General features: G+C 39.5%; 2 protein-coding genes across 4 annotated transcripts; both read right to left on the reverse strand.

The window, feature by feature from the left end:
* Window positions 1–66: 66 nt before the first annotated feature.
* Window positions 67–8648, reverse strand: psmc6 (proteasome 26S subunit, ATPase 6). The gene is made up of 14 exons (XM_067481306.1): window positions 8512–8648; window positions 7971–8050; window positions 7071–7110; window positions 5224–5276; window positions 4525–4592; window positions 4261–4375; window positions 3894–3981; window positions 3341–3402; window positions 3140–3263; window positions 2680–2741; window positions 924–1044; window positions 757–837; window positions 540–611; window positions 67–466 (listed from the first exon to the last, which is right to left on the reverse strand). Exons 1-14 carry the CDS (start codon window positions 8594–8596, stop codon window positions 348–350), a joined length of 1170 nt encoding a protein of 389 aa, XP_067337407.1. The 5' UTR covers window positions 8597–8648; the 3' UTR covers window positions 67–347.
* An 871-nt stretch (window positions 8649–9519) lies between these two features.
* ptger2b (prostaglandin E receptor 2b (subtype EP2)) lies at window positions 9520–16799 on the reverse strand. Of its 3 annotated transcripts, none has more exons than XR_010911197.1 (3): window positions 15504–16799; window positions 12723–13625; window positions 9522–12228 (listed from the first exon to the last, which is right to left on the reverse strand). XR_010911197.1 is itself a non-coding variant. In XM_067481307.1 (2 exons), the coding sequence occupies exons 1-2, from the start codon at window positions 16296–16298 to the stop codon at window positions 13368–13370; spliced, it is 1053 nt and encodes a 350-aa protein (XP_067337408.1). In that variant the 5' UTR covers window positions 16299–16799; the 3' UTR covers window positions 9520–13367. The 3 variants fall into 3 exon arrangements, 1 of the variants encoding a protein (XP_067337408.1); XR_010911198.1 differs by having other exon boundaries at window positions 9523–12228; window positions 13131–13625; XM_067481307.1 differs by having other exon boundaries at window positions 9520–13625.
* Window positions 16800–24076: the final 7277 nt, after the last annotated feature.

Here is a 24076-nt window from a genome sequence, read left to right on the forward strand (position 1 = left end):
TGCAGCTGGAAGACCTTAAAAGTTAGTAAGTGGATCTTGAGTCAAAATGAAACTGAACAACATGGATTATGTATAATATAATGGTATATTTCAGTACATCAACTTATGTTATACAAATGTTTGGTGGGACACCACACTGATCAGCCACCCTGAGGTGAGTCAGACTAACAAGTGGAAACAGGTGTTTCTGAGTAAGTTTCACTTCGTTGGTGACTGCGGGACAAAGAACTCTAATATTGCTTCCCATAAACATCAATCAATTTGTATCTGGCCTTGAAGAATAGAATAAATCCATGAAAATGCAATGAAAAACATCAGGTAAAGGGAAGAAAATGACAAAAGGGAGTTTATACAGGCTTGTAGTCCAGCTTGGACTCCAGCTTTTTCGAGTCCGCCACCTTCCGCACAGCTTTCATGAAGTCTTCCTGAGTGACATACTCCCGGTCAGAGCGGATAGCAAACAAACCTGTGAACAAAAGTCGGCGTGAATGCAGTTGAACAAGGAGTGGACATGAATCTGATGGTGAAAAATATCTGACCTGCTTCCGTGCACACATTTCTAAGATCAGCTCCGTTGAAACCGTCTGACAACTTTACAATGGCTTCAAAATCTGAAAGCAACCAAAATAGATGTGACTGTGTACACCAATACTGTCTGACCTTATAATTTACATTATCTGGATGGTGAAGATGTATGATGTCAGCCAAATGTTTTCATATGTATTGAAAATGTATAATTTCAGAAGGAGCACTAACCTATCTCTCCATGCTTGGTGATAGGACTGGAATGGATCTTGAGGATATCCAGCCGGGCCTGTTCATTAGGTAGTTCAATGTCTGAAAAACAAAAGTACGACACTTTGTTTTGCTGTTCACGCAGAACTGCTGAACAGAAGAGTGGTAGTAACTGGAGCAGATCTTACGGATTTTACGGTCCAGTCTGCCGGGCCGCAGCAGGGCAGGGTCCAGGGTGTCGGGTCTGTTGGTGGCCATGATCATCTTGACTCTGTGCAATGTGTCAAAGCCATCCATCTGGTTCAGCAGCTGATGGAATGAATGGACAGAGAAACACATGCAGACACACACCACATTAAATTACTATTAATCACCACCTCTAATCATCACAACTGCTGGTGCTTGTTGTTAATTGGGTTATTTGTTCATTTCAAATAAGCAGTGCTGTTTGACTACCAGGGTTCACGGCTTGTACAACAGGAATGTGCTCTTAACTTTAAATGCTTAAAAGCTGCATCACTGAGTACCTATAAGACATGTCATGATAACAGAGACGAAGGCTACATTGACCATATATGCTGGTGTTCTAAATCTTTTGACCCTGAGTGAATCACAGTTTGTGGTGGAACTGTTCAACTAAAAAACTGACCATTTTGTTTTGCTAGACATGGTTGGCGGCATGTATGTATTGTTAAGTCCATTTTATACAGGTTGAGGTATTGAGGGTTGATGTAAATAAAATACTGGTGGTAAAGTCTCAAAATCTGCCCAATAACCCAGGGACAGTAGTTGGTACAGATGACGGGTCAAATTCAGCTGTCATTCAGTCTTGAAAAGTCTGGTCTGCTGTATGTGAGGACAGATTTAGTGTTACTAATGATTATAACAGGAAAATGGTGGTGGGTGAAACCGTGTACAAGCACTGTGGAATAGGTGGCTTCTGCTACCAGCAGTAACTCTAATATGATGAGACATTTAAATAAATGCCAGCCCAGTGTGTTGAGCAAGTCCTCACTGCAACTGTGAGGACTTTAGTGAAGATCAGATTACATTTTATTACCAATTTATGCAAAAAAAAAAAAAAACCCAGGAAAGTACAAACTACTGCCACTACTTTTTTTGTGACTGTACGCAGTCTAATACAATGCAGGTTTTTCAGTTATAGTTGACATGCTTAACATAAATCCAAACTAACTTATGACATGAATGCAGAAGTGCAGCATACAGCTGCCTATAGGAGGCTAATCCTGCTGTGGAGACACTGACTATTTTTAATATGTGAAGCTCAAGCACAAAGAAAAGTAAAAGAGAGAAAAGGTGCAGAGCCTAAAATTTCATTATAACTAATGTAACATGATCTTCTGCATGTATATATCTTCAAAGCAATGAAGACAGCTGATTTCACTGTTGTGTCTGCTGCTGCTTGCCATTTGATGGACAGCAGATACTGTAAAAATCAAAGTTTTATTTTGAATAATAAAAAATCAAAAATGTAAATGAATTAAAATAACCAATATGTCACACAGCCGTAGGTTAAGTAGCACCGATAGAGCTGTGCGAGATGGCCACATGCAACTCCTGTTAAACATCCTTATTAAATGTGGATAGATGCTTCAAACTAGAGCCACTGAAACTACTGATCATGCTCAGAGTTCACCTGTTGTGTTAGGTTCTCAGAAGAAAACGGTAACAGTTTGTGTGTAAGCTCACTGAAAAGCGAACAGCGAGACAAAGGCTGATATTTTTTCCAGTTTCTCATCCTGAGGATTGGGTGCACCAAGTTGGAGGAGCGGTGATGTGATAGAGTATTCTCCTTAAAGAGCATTTTGAACTCCTACAGCATATTTCTAAGATTAAATGGAACAGTAGTAGGTGTAATGCCTGTGGTCCACTTAAGGTGTGGGACTGTTTTGAAAGAATAAGACACTGCAGTGATTCAGTTACCTCCATCAGAGTCCTTTGGATCTCTCTGTCAGCAGACGTTCCCTCAGAGAATCGTCGGCCACCTACAGAGAACATTTAGTGAGAGCTCAGAATAGACAGGGTGGCAGGATAGTTTTGTCAACACAGTGAATGCGGAGTAAGCAGTTGCAAACATCAAGGAAAAGGACTACAGGAGACTTTGGCATAAAATATATTTCGCACACTTTCCAGCGCAGATAAGAAGATTAATATGCACATTTTAAAAACCCTTAAACCTAAAACAAAATACTTAAAAGATCGATGGCTTTTGGCCTGTCCCTTCAGGGGTCACTACAGTGGTACGTGTTCCGCACCTTGATTTGGCATGAGTTTTTCCCCCAAGTTATCCCAACCCCACGCTCTACCCATTGAGTCACCAGGCTCCCCAAAACAAAGTGCGTAAGCCCTAAGAAAAACCCACCAGATCCTTTAAATCACTCACCGATCGCATCAATCTCGTCCATAAAAATGATGCATGGCTGGTGGTCCCTCGCATAGTTGAACATCTCTCTGATCAGCCTGGCACTTTCACCAATGTATTTGTCTACAATGGAACTGGACACCACCTGCAACATACACACAATCAGCTGACTGACTACACTTTAGTGTGATAATACAACCTGAATGTGGCACTGACACTCACCTTGAGGAAGTTACAGTCCAGCTGACTGGCCACTGCTCTGGCTAGAAGAGTCTTCCCAGTACCTGTTTCAGAATAAAAATGATCAGTAAAAGATCCAAAGGTGATAATCAATCACCTAACAATACTGATAATATCATACAGTCAGGTTATATTTAGGTGTGTATGTCGCACACACACACTCTAAGTTGTGAAAGGTATTTTCTTCACAAGGATTCTTCTGATATCCATCACAGTTGTTTTATTTGGTCTTCTAGCCTTTGATGTTCCCAATTTCACCTGTGCATTCTTTCTTTTTAAGAATGTAGGTGAATGTTGATTTGGCCACTTATTATTTTCTCATAGACTTGTTCTGATTTGTTAGTTCAGATACTTTCTGACCTGAAGGCATTTCTATCATCAACTTCAAATAAATAATGAAAAAACATGAAATAAATATTGATAAAATAACATGTATGTTAAACAAATACACGCTTAGCTGTGTTTATGTAACAATGTGATGTTGGTGTATGGCTTGGCCTAATAGAGACAGGTGTATTTTCACTCGGCCAATAACCTGGAGGACCGTAGAGCAGGCAGCCTTTAGGAGGGATGATCCCCACTCTCTGGAAGAGCTCAGGGTTTGTCAGAGGGAGTTCAATCACCTGCCACAGAATAAGAGCAGCATTGTTTTGGGCTCAACAGACAGAAAAAAGTAATAAGAGCAGCATTGTTTTGGGCTCAATATACAGAAAAAAGTAATAATATCTAAAATCTTGTCTTGATACTCATCTTAAAAAAAATCCCTCTAGTTAATGCCAAACTTTATAAAACATGGACTGGCTCTAACTTTAACATACACTGCAAATCATGTCAATATATGCATCAGAAAGTGTATTTGCCTTGTATGATTGGATTGCTAATTGTTATAGGGTTTCTTGTACCTCTCTCAGTTCACGGATCTGTTCTGACAAGCCTCCGATCTCAGAGTAGGAGACGCTGCCAGGGTCCTCATGGGACATGTTGTACACCAGAGGGTCTACTTCTCTGGGAAGGTACCTTTGTGGGAACAAGAAACACATGCTGAGTACCAGACGATAGCCAGTTGCATGTGTATCCAACTACTATGTACTTCCAATTTGTGGCAGATCTTCAACAAGATGCTAACTGAATGTGACAGGGAAAAGAGATGGTAACATCCAGCCTACCTCATTATAGTGAGTGTTGTCATGTCCAAAGCCACTCTGGTGCCTGGCTTCAGCTGTGACTTGTCCAACTGTTAATGAAAAATATCACAGTTTAGATTCTAGACACCGACGTTAAGATTTACAGAGACTGCTTTGTGTTTCTTTTCCCCAGAAGCATCTACTATCAGTTTTGATTCATAAAACTCAATCATCTAAAAAAAAAAAAGTACATGTGGACAAAATATGCACTCGTTTAACACAGGTACCCAGTATGATGTTACAAATGTATCTGTATTAGCAAGATATTTGTTTGTTGAAGAACAGATACAATAACATAATCATGCAATAATCCAATAATCCATAAAGCAGTCTTGCAGCAGAGATTTGGAGAAGCAACAGAGGTATAATCAATGCTTCTAACCCCAAAACCTTATTTTGCTTTTAGAACTATCCGAACATGAACTCATGTGAGTACAATCATGAGACATCACACAGTTCCCACGGGAGAAGATCTTTATGCTTTTTGCACATATGGTATAGTCCTCTAGACGCCTGAAAACACACAATGATATGTACAAACTGGAGAGTTCCATTTTATTTCAAATAACACCACCGTAACATTTGGCTGATGATTTGAAATATGGTGTATCAGAATTCCTATAGAACACAATGCATTACAGTAGGCTTGATGAATAATAAAACACTCTGTTTAGGACTCACCTGTCTGCGGCATCCAACCACATATCGAGGCCCATTGGTAGCCTTGACAATAACTGGCAAATTAAAAAAAAGAAAAAGATAGTATAGTATCACATAGTATCACAGTCACAGGACAGGAGGCAAAGTTGCTGACAAACCACTTTTGCTCTGGGGGCATGTGTCAATTCTGAGTGGATTGTCATTGTTGCTCATGGTATGTTGCTGCAGCTTAGAGAAATTGTGAAGTTTTGTCACATCATGTTAACTGTTGTGGGATGCGGGCATCAATCTCTTAATAGAGACACAAAGGTTTTGTTCATATAGTGATACTCAGTCGTATGTGTCAGTTTGACTATTGGTGTAGTGTGTCACTTCTTTTCCACTGCCTTGTACAACTCCAGTGCAGCTTTTGCAGTAAATTCCCTACTAGCAAGTGCTGTTCAAACCTTGCAAGTAAACCTATAACATTACAGAAAGGCAAGACAGAAGACGTCGATTTGGGAGACATTATATGGCTACGACACCAGGATTAACTATATAGATCATTTTAAGTAGCGATGTTACACTCAAAGATGATTGGTGAACAGAATATCCACCAATCAATCACCACCTCAGTATTTAAATGACCATCCCAAATTACCACATCTTTACCACATCAATCGTTTATCAGGGATGTACTATACTTCTCATTATGATCATTGTAGAGATGCAGAGTCTATTTAAAAGTGACCACATAGAACAAAATAGTTTAATAATAATTCATAGCTTCAGAAAGTGTGGGTTCCTTTAATCATATAGTTCTGAACAAAGGACAAAGTTTGACAACTTGCACTAGCAATATTCCAGAAATTTAATATTGTTTGCCATTTGTTCATCAGAATTAAGCGGTCATTTATGTAAGTAGAACTTAAAGCCAGTAGCTAGTAATAGTGGTTCTAACATTTAAAGCCAGGTTCATAAATATTGGAACAAGTTTTTGGGCATTTGGCCTCTGTACACAACCACATTCAATTTCAAAAAGCCCAGGGACATTTCAACTTGTCGCCAGGAGGACTAGGAGGACTAAGGGTCCCGGGAGGTGAATGGTCTACCGACTGAGCTAAAGCCCCCCCCGGAGAAAAGGCCTGAAAGACCACTAATAACAACTAAAGTGGATGAGACAATATCTGCCCACGTCAAGAACACTGTTAAGGATGTAGGCATCACTTATTGACAAAGATCCACAGAACAGCCGCAGCTACAAGCGTAGCAAAGCATATCATTGAGGAAACTCAACATTTATTCATGTGCATGGATTCCAGACTTTAGGCACTCACTCACTGTATAGTATTTTCAAATAAATATTATACAACTAACAAATATAAGGCAATGTTTGGTATGATGTGATGGCTTTATTATTTATAATCTACTAGAAGTAGTATGTGTGTATTAAAATAGCTTTATTTCCTGAATGGTTGATGCAACACATTTTTGTAAACCCCCTTGAATTATAGCTGAATCTTGACTGATGCAAATTGAAAAAAAAAAAAATATTGTACTAATAAAACAAGTGAATGTGTATTTGATTTGACATTTAAAAATAGTAGTAGTTTAACAGATATATTTGTTCCTGCTCTACAAATATTTTTTATCAGCATTATAAATGTGCCACTGGCTTCCCTGCTCCCTAAAAATCCGAATCAGTCATTGAAAAACCCATAATTGTCACTAAGCAATGACAAATCGCTAGTCGAAGTTGCATAAGAACTCACATAAAACACAATAGTAGCACTGAAGATATATCACAGAGAAGGATGAGAGGGAAAAAAATAATAGAGAAATGGTAACATCTGCATGGAAAAGGCACTGCTATCTGCTTACTAACTTACATTTCTCCTCAGTCAGTTGTTTGAGCACCTCTCCAACAATCTGCAAACAATGTGGCACATGAGGTAAGTATTGACAGAATAAATCATTCTCCCTTCTCCCCACTCACCTTTTACACACAGACAAGCAGACCCAAGTCATTGAGGCTAAAGACTCATTCTCTTTTCTATGTGTGCATTTCTGCAATGATTTTTGTGATGTAAATTTCATCAGCTGCACACGTCTGTCAGGGTCTGATTCCACATACACACGTGGACAAAATTGTCTGTACACTTCCGTGAAAAACAAAAACAAAAAAATGAAAACCCACAATGGTCACTGAAATAAGTTGAAACTGAGAAATGTCATAAATTAAAATGTACTGAAAATTAAGTTAGGAAAATCAGATGTAAGCATTGATGCATGATAGTACCCTTAACTTATTTTTTTCTTGTTCAAGCTTTTAATGCAATCACTGCAATAAAATCATTTCCAACTCTTGCTAAGTAACTGGATGCTTGTTTTAAGGATCTTACATTTTAATTTAAAGCCATTCTTTTACAATACAGTTTTAATTTTTCAGCCTTCAGATGTTTTTCAGCCAAATACAACAAAGAAAAGAACTATTTTTACTGTCGGCATGTGAACATAAACAGAAAAAATTCCAAAATTTTGTATTTTGTATAACCCTCTAAATTTTGTGATTCAAAAAACAATTGTAGTTTAAAAAAAAAACTTCCATCTTAAAAATAGATTTGTTGTAACAAAGCCAGGTACAGTATAGGATCCAAGCAGGAAAAATATAAATTCCTGGGTCTCAAACTTTGCAAAGTGTGAACTGCATGTTGCAGTGAGAACAGAAAAAGCTACAGTGTTTGCTTTCAGTCACAAACACAAGGAGGATGACTCTGTGAATACGTTACCTGTCCAACGCTTTGCAGAGCCTTCAGGTCATTCTCTGATTTCTCGTACTGTTTAGTTTGTTCTCTCAGCTGTTCTCGCACTGCAAATTAAACAGAATGCATTGTTTCTTCAACTCCCTGTTAAACACAAACCAGCGCTAACTGCACTCCTGGCACACAAACATTGTTATCGTGGCTAAAGTAACCTCAGCTGTTAGCTGCCACACGCTCCCTTAAATTGAAGCTCTTGATAACATATTGAACAAAGCAACAAAATGCCAATGAAATAAAGTTATCACTCCAGGAACTAAAGTTATCTAACATTTAGAAGTTATTAACCAACTTACAGCGAGTGTTTATCTACTAGACGTGAGCCAAATTACCACTGCTAGCTTTAACCGGTTCGCTTCCATTCATTTCTACGAAGATGCTAACTGCATGACAAAGCATTAGCTAGCTAGCCCACTTGATGACATCAGCTATGCATTAATATGAACCAAAACAAAGCATGTTAGATTAATTTAAGCCACCCCGCAATCGTAAAAGTTAAATGGCCTCTTACGTTCTTTTAATCGCCCATCAACTTCTTTGTGTTCGAGTAGTTTTTTTCTGTAGTCTTGAAGCGCTTTCTCCCTAGTGTCCGCCATGATAACTCGCCCCACTGAATTCTGGGAAACCGCAGCGTCACGGCGTTGCTAGCTGTCGGCCCCCTGCCGAGACACGCGTTTACCGCTGGGGGGCTCGCACAGCTAGAGACATTCATCATTTCTGATTTCAGAAAAGGCAAACGACATTTTTAAATAATTATACTCCTATTTAAGTTAATCCGTGATAGTAAATGACTTTGTGTTTATGAGGGTTTATTGATCGTTTTTCGTGTGTTAATTAATTTAAGTAGCATTTCCTTTTCTGTCTGGAATACTGAGCTTTAATGAATCATTCAGCAGTGTTTCTAAAGTTTTTCCTCTTAGGCATTTACAAAATCAGGTTTTAAATGTTGATAACTGAAAATGTGATGTCTGATGATGAATCTCATATTCACTCTGTCTTGTCAAATAAACTTTGTGCCATTAAATGCATTTTACTACTATTCTGGTTTGATTTGAAGTGTAAGTGAGTGTAAGTGACATTAGCTATGTCACAGTGACAACCAACCAATTTGTTGTTTACCTCAAAAAAAAGCAAAATTATAAAAGCTTCACATTCTTACCTGTCCAATGTGGACATCACATCAACAGAAAATGTCCAAAAAACATTTCGTAAAAAGTGAGGATGTGTTTTCAAATGGCAGTAAGACTTAAGGTCATCGAATGAATTTGTTATTAGCCTATAATTTTACTTAACTATATTTATTTTTCTCAAAACATATTATTTACAAGTAAAATGATAAATGTGTTTATTTTCAATATTATGCACATAAATCATGTTTTATACTTGTAACTTAGTATTATAAAGAGTTCAGCTACTATTTTCTGACATTTTAGACTCATAGTTTTAACTACTGGCACAACTGAAGCACAGGTATTAGATACTATGCTTAGTAGCTTAGTATTAGATACTATGGGTTTGTGGCGGTGTTCTGTATGTTATTGATGGGCATGTTCTTAATGTACATGATCTTCTACAGTAGATTGTACTGTATGTTATATTTAAGTGTATGTATTGGTGACCCAGAGAAACTCTGACAATGCTTTGGTGAAGGAGGAAGGTTATTCCAATATATCTATGGAAATATTTTTTTTCACTAATGTTTGTTGCATGTAAGTAAGTTCTTTGTAAGTAGAGTAAAATGTGACACAAGAAGTACACAGATCAGAGACAACATTAATATTGCAGTTTTAATTCAATAATGTACAGGGGTCTGCATAGAATACTACAAAGGTCCCCATGCTGACCCCTGTCGACCACAACACTGAAACCACCAGGTGGTCTTAATGTTATTTTCAGAATAGAGAAGCTGAGGTTATGATCTGATAGTTGAATACATGAACCTTGATGTGATTTGTTCAAACTGAATTTTTGTTTCAAGAATATAAGAAATGCATTTTTCTTCTATGGATGTTGAGCCCTGTTGTGCTCTAAATAGTAACCTTGCTATGCATTGCTATGAGTTAGGCAATGTAACGTTAGGCTTTCGGCTTGTCCCTTTAGGGCTTGCTACAGCGGAACGTGTTACACGCGTTGATTTGGCATGAGTTTTTACGCCGGATGCCCCTGCTGCCGCAACCCTTGCATTTTGTCTGGGCTTGGGACCGTTGCTGAGGTGGCCCTTGATGAGTTAGGCAAAAGTTAAATAAAAACTAAGGACAAACTCCTTTAATTCTATCCCAGGTGACATAAGGATCACGTTCATACTGACATAAATATGTTTACATTATCCTAAAGTGCAGAGGGGAAGTCAGTGAATCTCAAAGATGATTTGTTAGCTTGGCTCTCAGCAGATGGCCAAGAGCCTAAAATAAACTTGTGTTAGAAAGTCACGGCATAAGTCACATCGACCTCATCCCCTTCCCATCACCGCCCCCACAAATCCTCCACTCAGAATGCATGTTAATGGCCTGACTGTGTAAAACAACAGCTTGGAAAGCTGCCCCTGCTCTTCAAGTACTATTTAAACCTAAGCCAGCCTAAAGCCCTGATTCAGAGTGGCATATAAACACTGGTCTGAGATCTGAGATCAGATGTTCCTCAGGCCTTGTTGTCATCACATCCTGTTACAGAGCATGGGAAAATATCTCATGATATACAGAAAAGATTATGTTGTGGTCACAACCACTAATCTTCTGCTTTTCTGTTGAACATTCCCTTTTACTTTAATTTATGTTGACATCAGAGACACAGGCACCACTAACAGCTTGTGCTAAAGAAACAAGAACAATAAAAATGTAAATTAAAAAAACTACTGTATTGATGCATTTGGTGCTGGTCTTAGTACTGGTGCGAGGTGACCAGGGTTTTGGTATAGTGAGCAGCTCCATCTCCTTCTGTTGGACCAGTGCACGATGATGAAATTTTGGATGGGAAATAAAGGTCACCGAAAAAAATGTTTTGTTGCAACAGTGTAAGCTGAATTTCAGCTGAAGTTCTCATGGCTCTTAAAGCAACAGAAATATATATTTAGTAAAGTAATGTTCCTGCATCCATCAGTCCATTATCTGTAATCGCTTTATCCTCTTCAGGGTCAAGGGAGGGGGGGGGCACAGGCCTCCAGTCTATCTCAGGACCAACACAGAGAGGCATACACAGATAGACCACCATTCACACTTAAATACACACCCACAGACAAATTAGAGTCACCAGTTAACCTAACATGCACGTCTTTGGACTGTGGGAAGAAACCAGAGTATCTCGAGGAAACCAACTCAAGTACAGGGAGAACATGAAAAGTCCACACAGAAAGGCCACAGCCGGCCGGGGTTATGAGCAGACTCTGATAATGAAATAATTTTATTCATTATCAGTCGATGAACGGTTTGGGTGCCAGCTCACTGTACTAACCCCATGATCCCGCAGCATACAGTAAAACACAGGTTTTAATCAAGAAACACTTTGACGCCTTTACAACTTTAGGCCAGTGCAGGTAAAATGATTGATAGAAAGTGCAAATAAAGGACCAAAAAAAAAACAACAACACATATTTACAGTTTAGCAAAGAAAATCCTTGAGATAACGCATGCGTTCCAGATGCGGCTTTTGTATTGTTTTCCCTCCAATATCCAGGCCCTTTTTAGGCATAGCTACTGTAGCCTTCAGGAATGCAAGCCGATCCCCTAAATCCAGATGTTTAGTCTTGGAACAACAGCTGTCAAAAACACCTCACTGTATGAAAACCCTGGTATGAAAGCACATCATTGTGACAAATGTGGCTCGTTCAGCAGATCGTAGTAACAAAGCCAGTGAGTAACATATTATGATAACTGACCACTGCCCACACTCTGAAATCGGGACTCTCTGAAGTTTCTGCTTCAGCTCATGCAGTTTTAGGAGTTGGCCACAATGTTGCATCCCTAGAGCAGGGTGTGGGGGGGCTCACTTACAGTATTCACTGAAGGAGAATGAGATGAAGAGAGTACAGTAAGCCTGCGATGGGTTGCAGCTGTCGTGATGCACGTCACCCTCAGATCCCCATCTCCTCGGTACAGGAAAAGGGGGAGGCTGTCGGTTGTCTCACTAATGACTCATGAGTCACAAATTGCAGAAAAAAATGTACAAACTCACAACAAGTTTGACATAAATGCATCTGAGGATTGGAGATCACGTCATCTCTGTCTTCGCAGACCTTTAAAAAAAATTTCACACATTTTTTATTGATTTAATCAGCTTATGGGTGAGTCAATTTTATACGGAAAACTCTTCCTCCTTTACGTCTGCACATATAAAACACTTCAGTTGTAAGTAATATGTGAGTGTAAATTACATTTTCAGTCCTGGGTCAACTGCTGTCACCAGTTAGCCATCAAGTAGCCTTAACCCAGTATACCTTGATGCAGTAATATGGATGAGCCTCAGAATCAGTCAACTTTGCTCTGACCAGCCCTGCTTCTCCTTGCTCTGCTACGTACTGCTACCCCCCACTTCTCACTATAAAATTACAATAAATTAGAAGCAGCAAAACGCACTAATCAAGTAGAAACTGTGAACATTTTCTCATTGGCTTAGAAGCTTTCAGAAGGGAATATCTCTGCACTGCTACCAGTGCTGTTCAATAGAGTCTGTGTCATGTAATATTGCAACTTGTCATTTAAGTACAATTATAAACTATCTCACTCTTACCTCTTGTAGAAATTGACTAACAATAATCCTGAAGAAATCTTTGAAATGAATGTTGGTTTAATCATTTTGGTGAAGTGCTACCAATTCCAAGATCAAGAGCATGTGAATATTTAGACAGTTAATGTCAGAGGCGAATGCATGTTCTGTGCAATTACAGCATCAACACTACAATGTTATAAATGATGGACAGGGAATTTCCCCATGTCAGACCGACATGGGGAAATTAAACCGTTTCTGGCAGGTCAGTGGAGTGTCACAGCTAGTCGTTGATAACCCTTCTGACAGTAGGCTGAATTAATTCCCTGAGACTCTAATGTGTGCCACATACTTCCTGTATCTGATAAATGAAATTGTTTGATATACATAATGAAACCTAATGTGTGATTATTCGCTCATCACTGATCTCACCTCCTGCTGGTAATTGCACATCAAACACAGATAGGCCCCACTGTCATGCCAACTGTTTCACAACATGTCATCTTTGTGCCGTGTCATGTGACCTCCTACTGCAACAAACTCTCTTCCTGTTTTCAAACCATGCTGTCTGAGATGTGCTAACATTAGCACTTTTTAGTTTTTAGTCTGACGGAGACTAAACCCCACGACGAGAGACCTCAGGTAGCTTCTCCATATCCACTGCCATCGTCATACTCCGGATTCTGGAGCTGCAGAACAAGCCTTCTTGCCTGTCTGGTTGGTCTCAGCACCAACAGTCTTCGCCGACATAAACATGGACTTATTTGGTTTGTGCAACTTCCGCCACAAGATTCTCAGAACAGAGGGGCGTAGGATAATGAAGACCCAGGGATTGATGATGGAGTGGGCTGACAGCAAACGGAGAGCGCTGAGGTCAGCAGAGTGTTGCTCCACATGCCCCCCTGTGAAGTTTAAGTAAACCTGGAGCTGTAGATATGTGGAGGGGGTTATAAGGAGAGAAAAAAACAGACAATTCAATCCAAAGAGCAACATGGCAATAATGAATATCAGTCTATGTCTGTCAGCGCTGGTTTTGGTCTCCACTAACTCCTGAGGGAAACACAGAACTGTTAAGCTGCTTTAAGGCTCCACTATGATGTTATCACTTAGTCTCTGACTGTGTCTGTATACAGTTTGCTGCTGTGCATTGTTTGGCTTTGTGGGGGGACTTTTACACTAAAAATAGCAGATTTCCGTTGCTGGAAATCAGCCTAATAAGAGCAGGGACTAAAACAGAAATGTTGCTGGCCAAAACAATGAGCCTAATGCTGCTGTAAACTAAAGCTGCAAAGCTAGTGTGGAAATGTCAGCGGGTTGGACACTGTCAGAGTCATATGATTCACTTTTTATGTACAAATACTAACCATAACTCTTTAAAATATCAAGCATAAGTGTGTACATTTTAATACAATTGCAATGAGTTATTCAGCCAACGCTTTCAAAGTAAGATTATCAGACACCAATCAAACCACTGACCCTGTGGTCATGAATGACTGATGTACCAAATGAGCTACAGACACCGAATTATAACACACAGTGTATGTGCAGAATAAATTGTGATGTTGATGTTATATCTTAAGCTACAAGTCAATGACATCAATGGTACCTTTACACATATCCAACTTACTCAATCTGTGAGTTCAGATGCATCTATGATCACAGATCAGTGAGCTGATTTTGCATCTTTCACTGAGAGTCTGGGTGTCTGAAGTATGGCTTTCTCCTTGTGTAACAGAGTTTCAGTTTGCATGTCTGGATGCAGTAAGAGACTGTGTGTCACAACTCCTTTCTCAAGTACTCCCAGAGCCCATGTGGCTATATTTATTACAGTAGCTTGGAAGTTTCTCTTGCAATGCCGCCTGAGGGCTCGGATAGTCCCTGAATCTTTTCACAATATTACGAACTGTAGATGCTGAAAGACCTGGAATTACTGTAGTGTTGTGTTGAAAAATATTCTTTTTAGTGGTGAGCCACACCGACTTTGCTTACAAAGACTGAAGCTTAAGTGGATGTTCCTTTTATTCCCAGTCATGATGTCTTCACCTGTTACCAGTTACCCTGCTTATTTCCAAATCCTCTTTTTTTTTCTCTTTTCTAAATGTTTAAGTGTGTTGCAGGCATCAAACTCAACATTTGCCTTTATTAGTTAGTCAGTGAAAACAGAAAATCTTTTCTTTGTAATTTTGACAGATAAATAACGGTTCAAGCTAACAAACAAAACATTTTAATTTGATTATTGCATTTAAGAAAAAGTCCAAACTTTTCTTAAAACGGTTTGTATACTGTAGTATATTGTTGGATAACCATCACTGATAAAGTGATTTGTAAAGAGCTGGTTGAGGTGAAGCTGTAACTGTACGTTTAGTAGTTTAAGTAATTTTTAATGTGGAAGAGCAAAGATGCTTTTTGATAGATAGAATCTGTCATGTAGACTGTTCTCATGGGTGACTGACAAAAAGTGAGCCATTATAACATGTTCATGTTTGAATCACAAACTATTTACAGATTTGATTAACAGCCCTGTAAATCTTCAGACTCGGATTGTTCCGTTGGAGAATTCTGCGCAACTTAAGTGGAACAGACCTGCAACATTATCTGTGTTAACATGGAAATGTACTGTGCTCATTTACTGCGTAAAGTATGTTGTTTGTAGCTTCTCCGGATTGATAAAATGTTGATTATTACTCTCTTCTTCCACGTGAGTAACAGAAGGAACTTTTTGTGTTATTGGTTCCTGATTCATATGACACAACTGTGAGGCTGGATTACAATGAGTTGGTTTTCAACCAGAAGCAGGGCGCTTACCACAGTGGGAAATGTGCAGCAGATGAAGACCACAGTGATGATGGCCAGCGGCAGGAGATATTCCATTTCCTCCGTCATGGACATGGATCTGGTTTGCCGCGTGCGAACAGACATTCCACTGCGGCGCACTTTGCCCCTCCTGTACATCTTTACCAAAAGGAAAATGACAGACACGTTGCACACCACCGTGCCCAGGGTCATGACGAGGATGAAAGACGCGTAAAGTCCGATGTAAACTTTGCTCTTTCCATCTGTCTGGCTCATCTCCAAGAAGCACCAGGTCCCCGGGCAGTACTGCACGTACTTCCCAAAACCCTGTAAAGGACCCACGCAGAAAAGCATACTGCTCGTGTATATAAGAGCAACAATGATGTAACCACAGCGTTTGCTCAGGTGTCTCTCGTAAAAATAAGGGTGGCCTATAGAGAAGTAGCGCTCCAGCGCCATTACGCACAGGATGGCCAGCGTGGAGAGAATCAGGAAGGTCATGACAAAAGCAAAATAGGAGCACACCTCCTTGTTTGTGCTCATGCCCACTAGAGTCTTCCTCTGGGCATAGGCTACCAACACCACGGGACTAACAGACAGGGTGCCGAGCAGGTCCGTCATAAGAAGCGCAATGGCGAGGACCTGGTACAGGGATTTGCTGGTCTTCTTACGCCGGACCTCCATAAGGACTAGCGCCACGATGTTTCCTACCACACCGGTCGAGAACATCACCGCCGAAGGAATGGGCTGTCCGAACGTCACATTGGTGAGGTCGTGGCATTTGGAGTGATCTGAAAGGTTTGCCATAGACAGGACCGGTCAGTGAACCTCGGTGGTAGACTTCTGAACATCGGCTGTGGAAAAGAGAACATGTTAAGACCAAAGAGCTTGGGTTCGCGCCCCTCCCCTCATAAATTTGTGCGGCTTCTGGGGAAACACCCCTAGAAACAGACTTGCAGCGAAGTCATGATTCGTAAGGTCACGGAGCATTACGCACAGCGCGCGCGTAAGTATGTAGTTCCACAGAAAAGCGGTGTGACTTGGGACTCGAGAATAACTTTTATTTTACTTTTAACTTAAGGAAATGTCTGACGAGCTGAATGTTTTTTATCCCGATGGGAAAAAAATTTACAATCTCAAGTGCTGGTGCCTGTCTGAGCCGCGCGAACAAGCAGCTGAGGGACAGAAATGATCTGATCTCTAAGGACGTCCCAAACGTCAAGGAGGCGTTGTTCTTGAGTTAGAAGTTAATGTACAGGCATAGCGTCTTTAGTCATGTTCGCCCATCTTCAGGAACACATCCCAGATAAAAGTATGTGTCCCATTTATAATTTATAAAATTGTTTTCCACTGCCGAATTGCCTAAGAGCTCTGCTGCAATGTCCTTTCTAGTTTCTGAGCTGAATAAGTTTGACACTGTGTCCTTACTATCCCTACTGATGAGTATTCAAAGTCGAGAACATGCATCTTAGATCCTACTAAGCCAAGGAGCTTTGGCCAGTTTTGGGACCTTTTATTTAAAGAAATGACCAACTTTTAACTTATGACTGGCATTGTGGCTCCAAAACGTTTTTTGAAAAACACACACACTTGACAGATTACATTTTCAACTATCATTCAGTTTTTAATCTACATTTTCTATCTAAGACAGGAAAGGGTTGTGTTTCAACAGCTGCTCTCTCATATATCTAATTACAATTTATGTAAAATGAACCAGTCGACATTAAAACCCCAGAACTCAAGTGAGGGAACAATCACGAAAGTGGTTCACAATGTTTTCATTAATACTGTGTGGATTCTGATTATGTGTCTGTTTTGCTTTTGCCCAGTCTTAATGGGGCCTTCGACACAATAGATCATGGTTTGATTATGGTTTCTTTGGTCTCACTCTTGCATTTTGAATTCTTATGTGATGGGGGCCAACGTGTTTCCTATAAAACTTCCACTTCAGCTTTTGCCCCAGTGCTTTGGTCTTGGCCCTCTGTTATTCTTTATTATCATTTCTTGTAATAGCCAAATTATAAGTGGTCAAGATTTACATTGTTATGCTGATGATATTGAGTGATACGTCTGAGTGAAGCTCGATGATGTTTTTGGTATTGCTAGACCTGAGACGTGTCTACCAGCTCTAAAAAATTGATTGTTGCATTTTTCGCGCTTACATTTTGAAACAAACTGAGATGTTGGTGACTGAATAGATACAAATGTCGGTGTAACCATTTACCAAAACTGCATAATTTCTCAGACTGTTAGGAGCCTCTGAGTTATTTTTGACTGCTCTTTCCTTTGATCAACATATCAACAAGACTGGAATATTGTCATGCCACGTTCTCACACGTACAAGTACTAAAAGCCTCCAGATGGTTCAAAATGCAGCTGCACGACTCACAACCCAAACTAGGAAATTTGATCATATCACCCTAATTTTGCCTTCCTCCACTGGCTGCTAATCCATGTTAAGGTTTTTTTAATGACCTACATCTTCTACATCTGACTTTTTCTTTTATGCCCCAGTTCCTTGGAACAATCCTCCACTGGAAATAAGCCAAGCTGGTTCATTAGGCTGCTTCAAGTCTACTAATAAAACATATTTTTATACCCTGACTGTAACTAAATGTGATTTTCGAGTATAAAGATGAGTGCAAAACTTTGCAGCTCCTTCTTTTAAAATGGCAAAACATGATACCATTTAATTCCTTCATCATCAGAAGTAACATAAATGTCAAATAGTGTAGAAAAAGAAAACTATGGTAAAATAATAAACATCATTGCAAAAGTTTGCATCCCTATTTAAGAAATCCTCTCTGATAGTTATGTACTCCATTTTGCCCTTTTACTACTTTCCAAACTCTTTGGGGAGACTCCATTCAGGATACTATTGTATTGTATATTGTGATACTGTAATACTATTCACCACATTTGGCCAGATTGCTTGGTTATCTAGCCACAGCTTTTCAAAAATATTAAGTCTGAAGACTGGGAAGGTCATAGTAAAAAAATAAAAACCTTTTTCAAATAAGACCATGATCCAAACTGCAAAGCAAATCCCCCTCAGGAATGGTTTAGTTAAAGGATCCACTGGCTGTTAATGTTTTAACTTTTTGGCTGATGACAGGACGCTTTCCTTTAATATCCTTTGATACTGGGCTGCATTCATTCTTCCTTGCAGCTCCCTGTGCCTAATGCAGACACCTTTTTTCTAACCACACATACCTGTGCAAATTATGACCAAATTATTCAACTTTTGTTTTTATCAGGCCACATAATCATGTTGCAAAACTCCTTCGGGTTGTTTTTATACTCATTAGCATACTCAAAGCCTTTAGTTTTACTCTGTGTATCTTCCACTTTGGATTGTGTTCTTCATAGTTGCTGCACGTAAATGCTTAATATTTATGTACCTCTCTCTAGCTCTCTATGTTTACCCACTTTATTTTGAGGTTTTCCTGCCTGCATCATTTTTGTTGTCCTTGCTTGGCACTGACCATGGAGATCTACCCACTTGGAAAAAGACAGACACCTGATTTACATGATAAAAGTTATTTACGTCAAGGGTTTATCAAGGTGGATGCAAATTACTGGACTTATATAAAACTCATTCTTTTACCGTAACTTTCTTTTATACATTTCTTGATGTTTTTTGTTACTTTTGTTGATGAAGAAATAATTGCTCTAGCGACCGTTGTGCAGAAGGTGGAGCGATCCTTCACCAATCCAAGACACTCAACCCCAACATACACTAGTTGCTCCTGGTGAGTGTAGGTCCAGCTGCACAGCAGCTCCCCAATTGGTGTCTGATTGTGAGTGTGAATGGATGAATGAGAAGCAGGGTAAAGGGCTTTGAGTACCAATAGGTAGAAAAGCACTATACAAGTGAAGACCATTGATTAGTCGAGTATGTATGCAAATATAATATTTATTGTTTTATTCTTTTTGCTATTTCAGTGTAAAGAGATACAAATTTTTTCACTAAACTTTATCTGTATTTTACATTTAGTTGCATTTTGTGTATTATGTATATTTTTGTTTGTTTTAAAATTGTATGTGTTTTTTTTTTTTGCAAGTATGTACTTATTCTTATTTCATTGTTTGATCACATAGTATCACGACTTAAAGGAATTTACCATTAAGTATTACACAGTGCCTGATGCAAGGATACGCCTGGTGAATGGGCTGGGATTCGATTCAGGCAGCTTCTCCATCTCAGGCTTATTCCCTTCCCAGTAAACCAAGCTGTAAACATACTAAATGATGACTGTAGCTAAATTTTAATCCTTGCTCATTCCAGGAAAACACTTACACTTTTTTTATTTCATCACTGCAGCTCAGAATATCAGGAGGAGAGAATGATAAATGTGATGATACATGGAAAGTAAAGCTAGAAAAATATCTTGCACAAGGTACAACAATCACATACACACATGTACAGCCTTTTTCTCTAGATACAGTTATAGGCAAACATTATTTAGTTACTTAAATGCTTAGATTTCACCTCATGTTTCACTGTGAATGGATATTTATGTCACTAAATGTAAATAGATACTATGGATGAATGCACCATAATAACAAGGGGCCTGAAACTACAGTGAATCCAGTTTAAAAACTGACACATAATAACATCATGCCATTTTAAGGGTAGAGTGCACTGTTACATCACATTTTGGCATGTTGGTCTGAGCAGAAGACATTGGAAAAACTAGTCAAAATAATTTAGTCTACTGTTGCAATCTGTGCAATTCGCTGTACTGGAACATATTCATTGAACATAGTTCCTTCTGTGTCTTCACAGTTTTTGTTTAGAGTAAATCTGATGCTGGCCAAGGCAAAAAGTCTTACTCATGTTTTGGAAAGGCCGTGTCCAGTAAACTGTTATTTATGTGCAGACTATTTACCATGTTCACCTGTCATTTTTTTTATGTACAATGTTGAATCATGGTTGAAGGAATAGCTCACGGGTATAAATAGAGCAGGACTGGTGCAAAAACTGACTGTACAAAGGAAGCTCAGTGCTGAAGGCCACTTAAGGCACCTATAACTGCTCTGGGAGTTACAAGCTTCAGTAGCTGAGATGGGAGAGACTGTACAGACAATAACCTTTGCCTTCTTCTAGGTACATTATTATTATTATTATTATGTAAATGGTTTTACTCTGAGATTGGTTATTTTGACAGAATATAGTTACTTGCACTATAGTTGGAGTATAAATACAATATTTTAATTAAATCAACAACATCTTTTAATCTCTTGCAGTAACTATACTGTTAAACCTAATGTAAAGTATAACTTTACATAAAATCATTGATAGGAATTCCCCCGACCAAACACAATATGATTTTTATCTGTGATTTCCACTGTACATTAACAACAGACTGATAACAGATTGGTGTGTTTGTCAGATAATTATCTTGATTCCGGTTTCACAAGTGAACTGAGGAAGAAGTTACACAAATAACTTGTGACTTGATAACAGTGTTCAGCTTTGAAATGTTGGAAATTCATTGATGCAAGCAGCAAAAAACAGTCCTTTAACTGGACATTACAACCTTAAAACACATATGCGGCAGGTTTAAGTTAAACCTCAGTTAAACTGGGCCTGAGGAAGGTTGGAATTAAAACTCCATTTAAGCAGGAGATTTAACGGTAAACCTCTGTTAAACTGGCTCCACAGCACGTTTGAGTTAAAGTTCAGTTATAATGAGTTGGCAAAACAGTGACATCTACAGGAGTTAAGGTAATTGAGGCAGTTCCCACAGAATGGATGCTAAAGAAGAATGGGTTCAAATAATATTCTGAGACTTCAGCAGGGGGCTTCAAGAGATTGTGTAACTTTGTTCTAGAAAACACCAGTTTACACCCATCCTAAACCCTAAACAACAGCTAAGAGTGACATGGCAACAACCTGAGTTTTGAGTCATTTTTAAAAAACTCAAAAACAAACTAAAACGAGTTTTTGCTGCGGTGGTCTCAGGGCTCTGGACAAATGTTACCTGAAACAACTCTTTCATTTATGTTGTTGTAGTTTGGTAAAGTGTGTGTGATAAAGTTATCACACAGGCAGTTTGTAAGCATATGTTGTGTTATTAGTAATGATGGCGTGTGGCTGTAAAGTATAGGAAGACGTGGGGCAGCCAAAGGAAATGAGGTCATCAGTGGTGATATCAGACTGTTCCTCTCCTGCGGTGACGCTGCAGTCTTCTTGTTGATCAGCAACACTTCCATCCCAACTGGTTCTGTTTGAGTTTGTCTTTTTAAATTTATGTTGACCTTTAATAAATCCACTGACGTGGGAACAATATAAAACTCCTATGATAACAAGTGGCCTGGTTACAGCGACTAGACATTATGTAAAGGCAAAGCTTTATCAGGTCCACCAATGTTTCCTAGTGACACTGTCAAAATGTCATAGATAAAACCTTCACACAAAGTTACTCAGCTGCTATCTGCTGTCTTGATATGTCTGCTTTAAAAGAACACTTTTGTCTGTCTATAAATCAGTGCAAGTAAACTATGCATTTCACAGAAACATGACATGATACTTGCTCCTTTAGAAAATAACGAGCAGAAGGACCAATATGAAAAGACGCCAGATAAACACAAGGTGTAAGTACAATAAGATGAATGCATTTCAATTATTGGGCTTCAACAGCCAAAGATCTTCCAGCAACTCTTTGCATCCACTGTGCTCAGGTGACTCTGTTAACAATGGATGGAAACACTTTTAATGGCTAAATACAGTCACCTCACCCACATTGTGGGAAAGGGGCCCCCAGGTGGAGGCACCTGAAATCAACTGCCCTTGCAATCCTAAATTGGACATATAGCAAAAGATGGAGGGACTCATTCCACTAAGCTGCTCCAAATTTTCTTCTTCTTTTCCTTTCGGCTGTTCCCTTTCAGGAGTCGCCACAGCGAATCATGTGCCTCAATCTAACTCTGTGCTCTGCATCCTCTTTTCTCACACCAACTAACTACATCCATAAATCTCCTCTTTGCTCTTCCTCTAGACCTCCTGCCTGGCAGCTCCAACCTCAGCATCCTTCTACCAATATATTCACAGTTTCTCCTCTGAACATGTCCAAACCACCTCAATCTGTCCTCTCTGACTTTATCTCCAACAAATCTAACATGAGCTGTCCCTCTGATGTCCTCATTCCTGATCCTGTCCATCCTCGTCACTCCCAAACAGAACCTCAACATCTTAAGCTCTGCTACCTCCAGCTCTGTCTCCTGTCTTTTCTTCAGTGCCACTGTCTCTAAGCCGAACAGCATCTCTGGTCTCACCACCATCTTGAACATCTTTCCTTTCATTCTCGCTGAGACTCTTTTATCACACAACTCACCTGACACTTTTCTCCACCTGTTCCAACCTGCTTGCACTCGCCTCTTCACCTCTTTTCCACACTCTCCGTTGCTCTGAACCGTTGACCCAAAGTACTTAAAGTCCTGCACCTTCTTCACCTCTGCTCCCTGTAACCTCACCGTTCCACCTGGGTCCCTCTCATTGACACACATGTATTCTGTCTTACTGCGGCTAAGCTTCATTCCTCTGTTTTCCAGAGCAGACGTCCACCTCTCTAGATTTTCCTCCACCTGCTCCCTGCTCTCACTACAAATCACAATGTCATCTGCAAACATCATAGTCCACGGAGATTCCTGTCTATCCTCATCTGTCAGCCTGTCCATCACCAGAGCAAATAAGAAGGGGTTCAGAGCTGATCCTTGATGCAGACCCACCTCCACCTTGAACTCCTCTGTCACACCTACAGCACACCTCACCACTGTCTTACAGCTCTCATACATGTCCTGCACCACTCTAACATACTTCTCTGCCGCTCCAGACGTCCTCATACAATACCACAGCTCCTCTCTCGGCACCCTGTAATACACTTTTTCTAAATCTACGAAGACCCAATGCAACTCCCTATGACTTTCTCTGTACTTCTCTATCAGCATCCTCAAAGTAAATACTGCATCTGTTATTCTCTTTCTAGGCATGAAACCATATTGCTGCTCACAAATGTTCACCTCTGTCCTTAGCCGAGCTTCCACTGCTCTTTCCCACAACTTCATTGTTTGGCTCATCAGCTTTATTCCTCTGTAGTTGCCACAGCTCTGCACATCTCCTTTGTTCCTAAAAAATTGACACCAGTACATCTCCCTTGTTTGAACAGCTCCAAATCCTGGTGTTTTTATTTGAGACTGCTTTATTTGACTCAATGAGAGACCAAGTTGGCCTTTACTAATAAAAATTTAGTATGTAAAGAATAATAAGTTTGTGTAATCTGGTGTGCTGCTAAAATGTCAGGTTTTATCTTACCAATTCTGTGAACTGGTGAATCTGGATTTCAAATCAAAAATGATCCCAACTAATGAAAATATTGGAATCAGAATCAGAAAACTGTTTATTGCCAGTTAAGAACATTGAACAGAACTAGGAATTTGTCTTGGTGTCAGGTGCAAACACATAATCTAAAATATAAAGTTAAAATGCAAAGGTGTGACACAACAAAAATGAAATATGTACACATATGGAATAAAATACAATAAAAATAAAATAAGAAGGTATGTACAGAAAGTTAGTGTGC

Source organism: Channa argus, chromosome 17 (assembly GCF_033026475.1).
Source record: "Channa argus isolate prfri chromosome 17, Channa argus male v1.0, whole genome shotgun sequence".
Taxonomy (NCBI): Eukaryota; Metazoa; Chordata; class Actinopteri; order Anabantiformes; family Channidae; genus Channa; species Channa argus.

What these genes read in the sequence shown, in the direction of transcription:
- psmc6 (XM_067481306.1), bottom strand. Translation starts at nt 8,596, where the DNA reads ATGGCGGACACTAGGGAGAAAGCGCTTCAAGACTACAGAAAAAAACTA. An exon ending in AGATCCGTGAACTGAGAGAG is followed by an intron (nt 3,982 to 4,260) that starts GTACAAGAAACC and finishes ATTCTGTGGCAG; the next exon opens with GTGATTGAACTCCCTCTGAC. An exon ending in GGACGAGATTGATGCGATCG is followed by an intron (nt 2,742 to 3,139) that starts GTGAGTGATTTA and finishes TGTTCTCTGTAG; the next exon opens with GTGGCCGACGATTCTCTGAG.
- ptger2b (XM_067481307.1), bottom strand. Translation starts at nt 16,298, where the DNA reads ATGGCAAACCTTTCAGATCACTCCAAATGCCACGACCTCACCAATGTG. An exon ending in GCTGCACATTTCCCACTGTG is followed by an intron (nt 13,626 to 15,503) that starts GTAAGCGCCCTG and finishes ACATATCTACAG; the next exon opens with CTCCAGGTTTACTTAAACTT.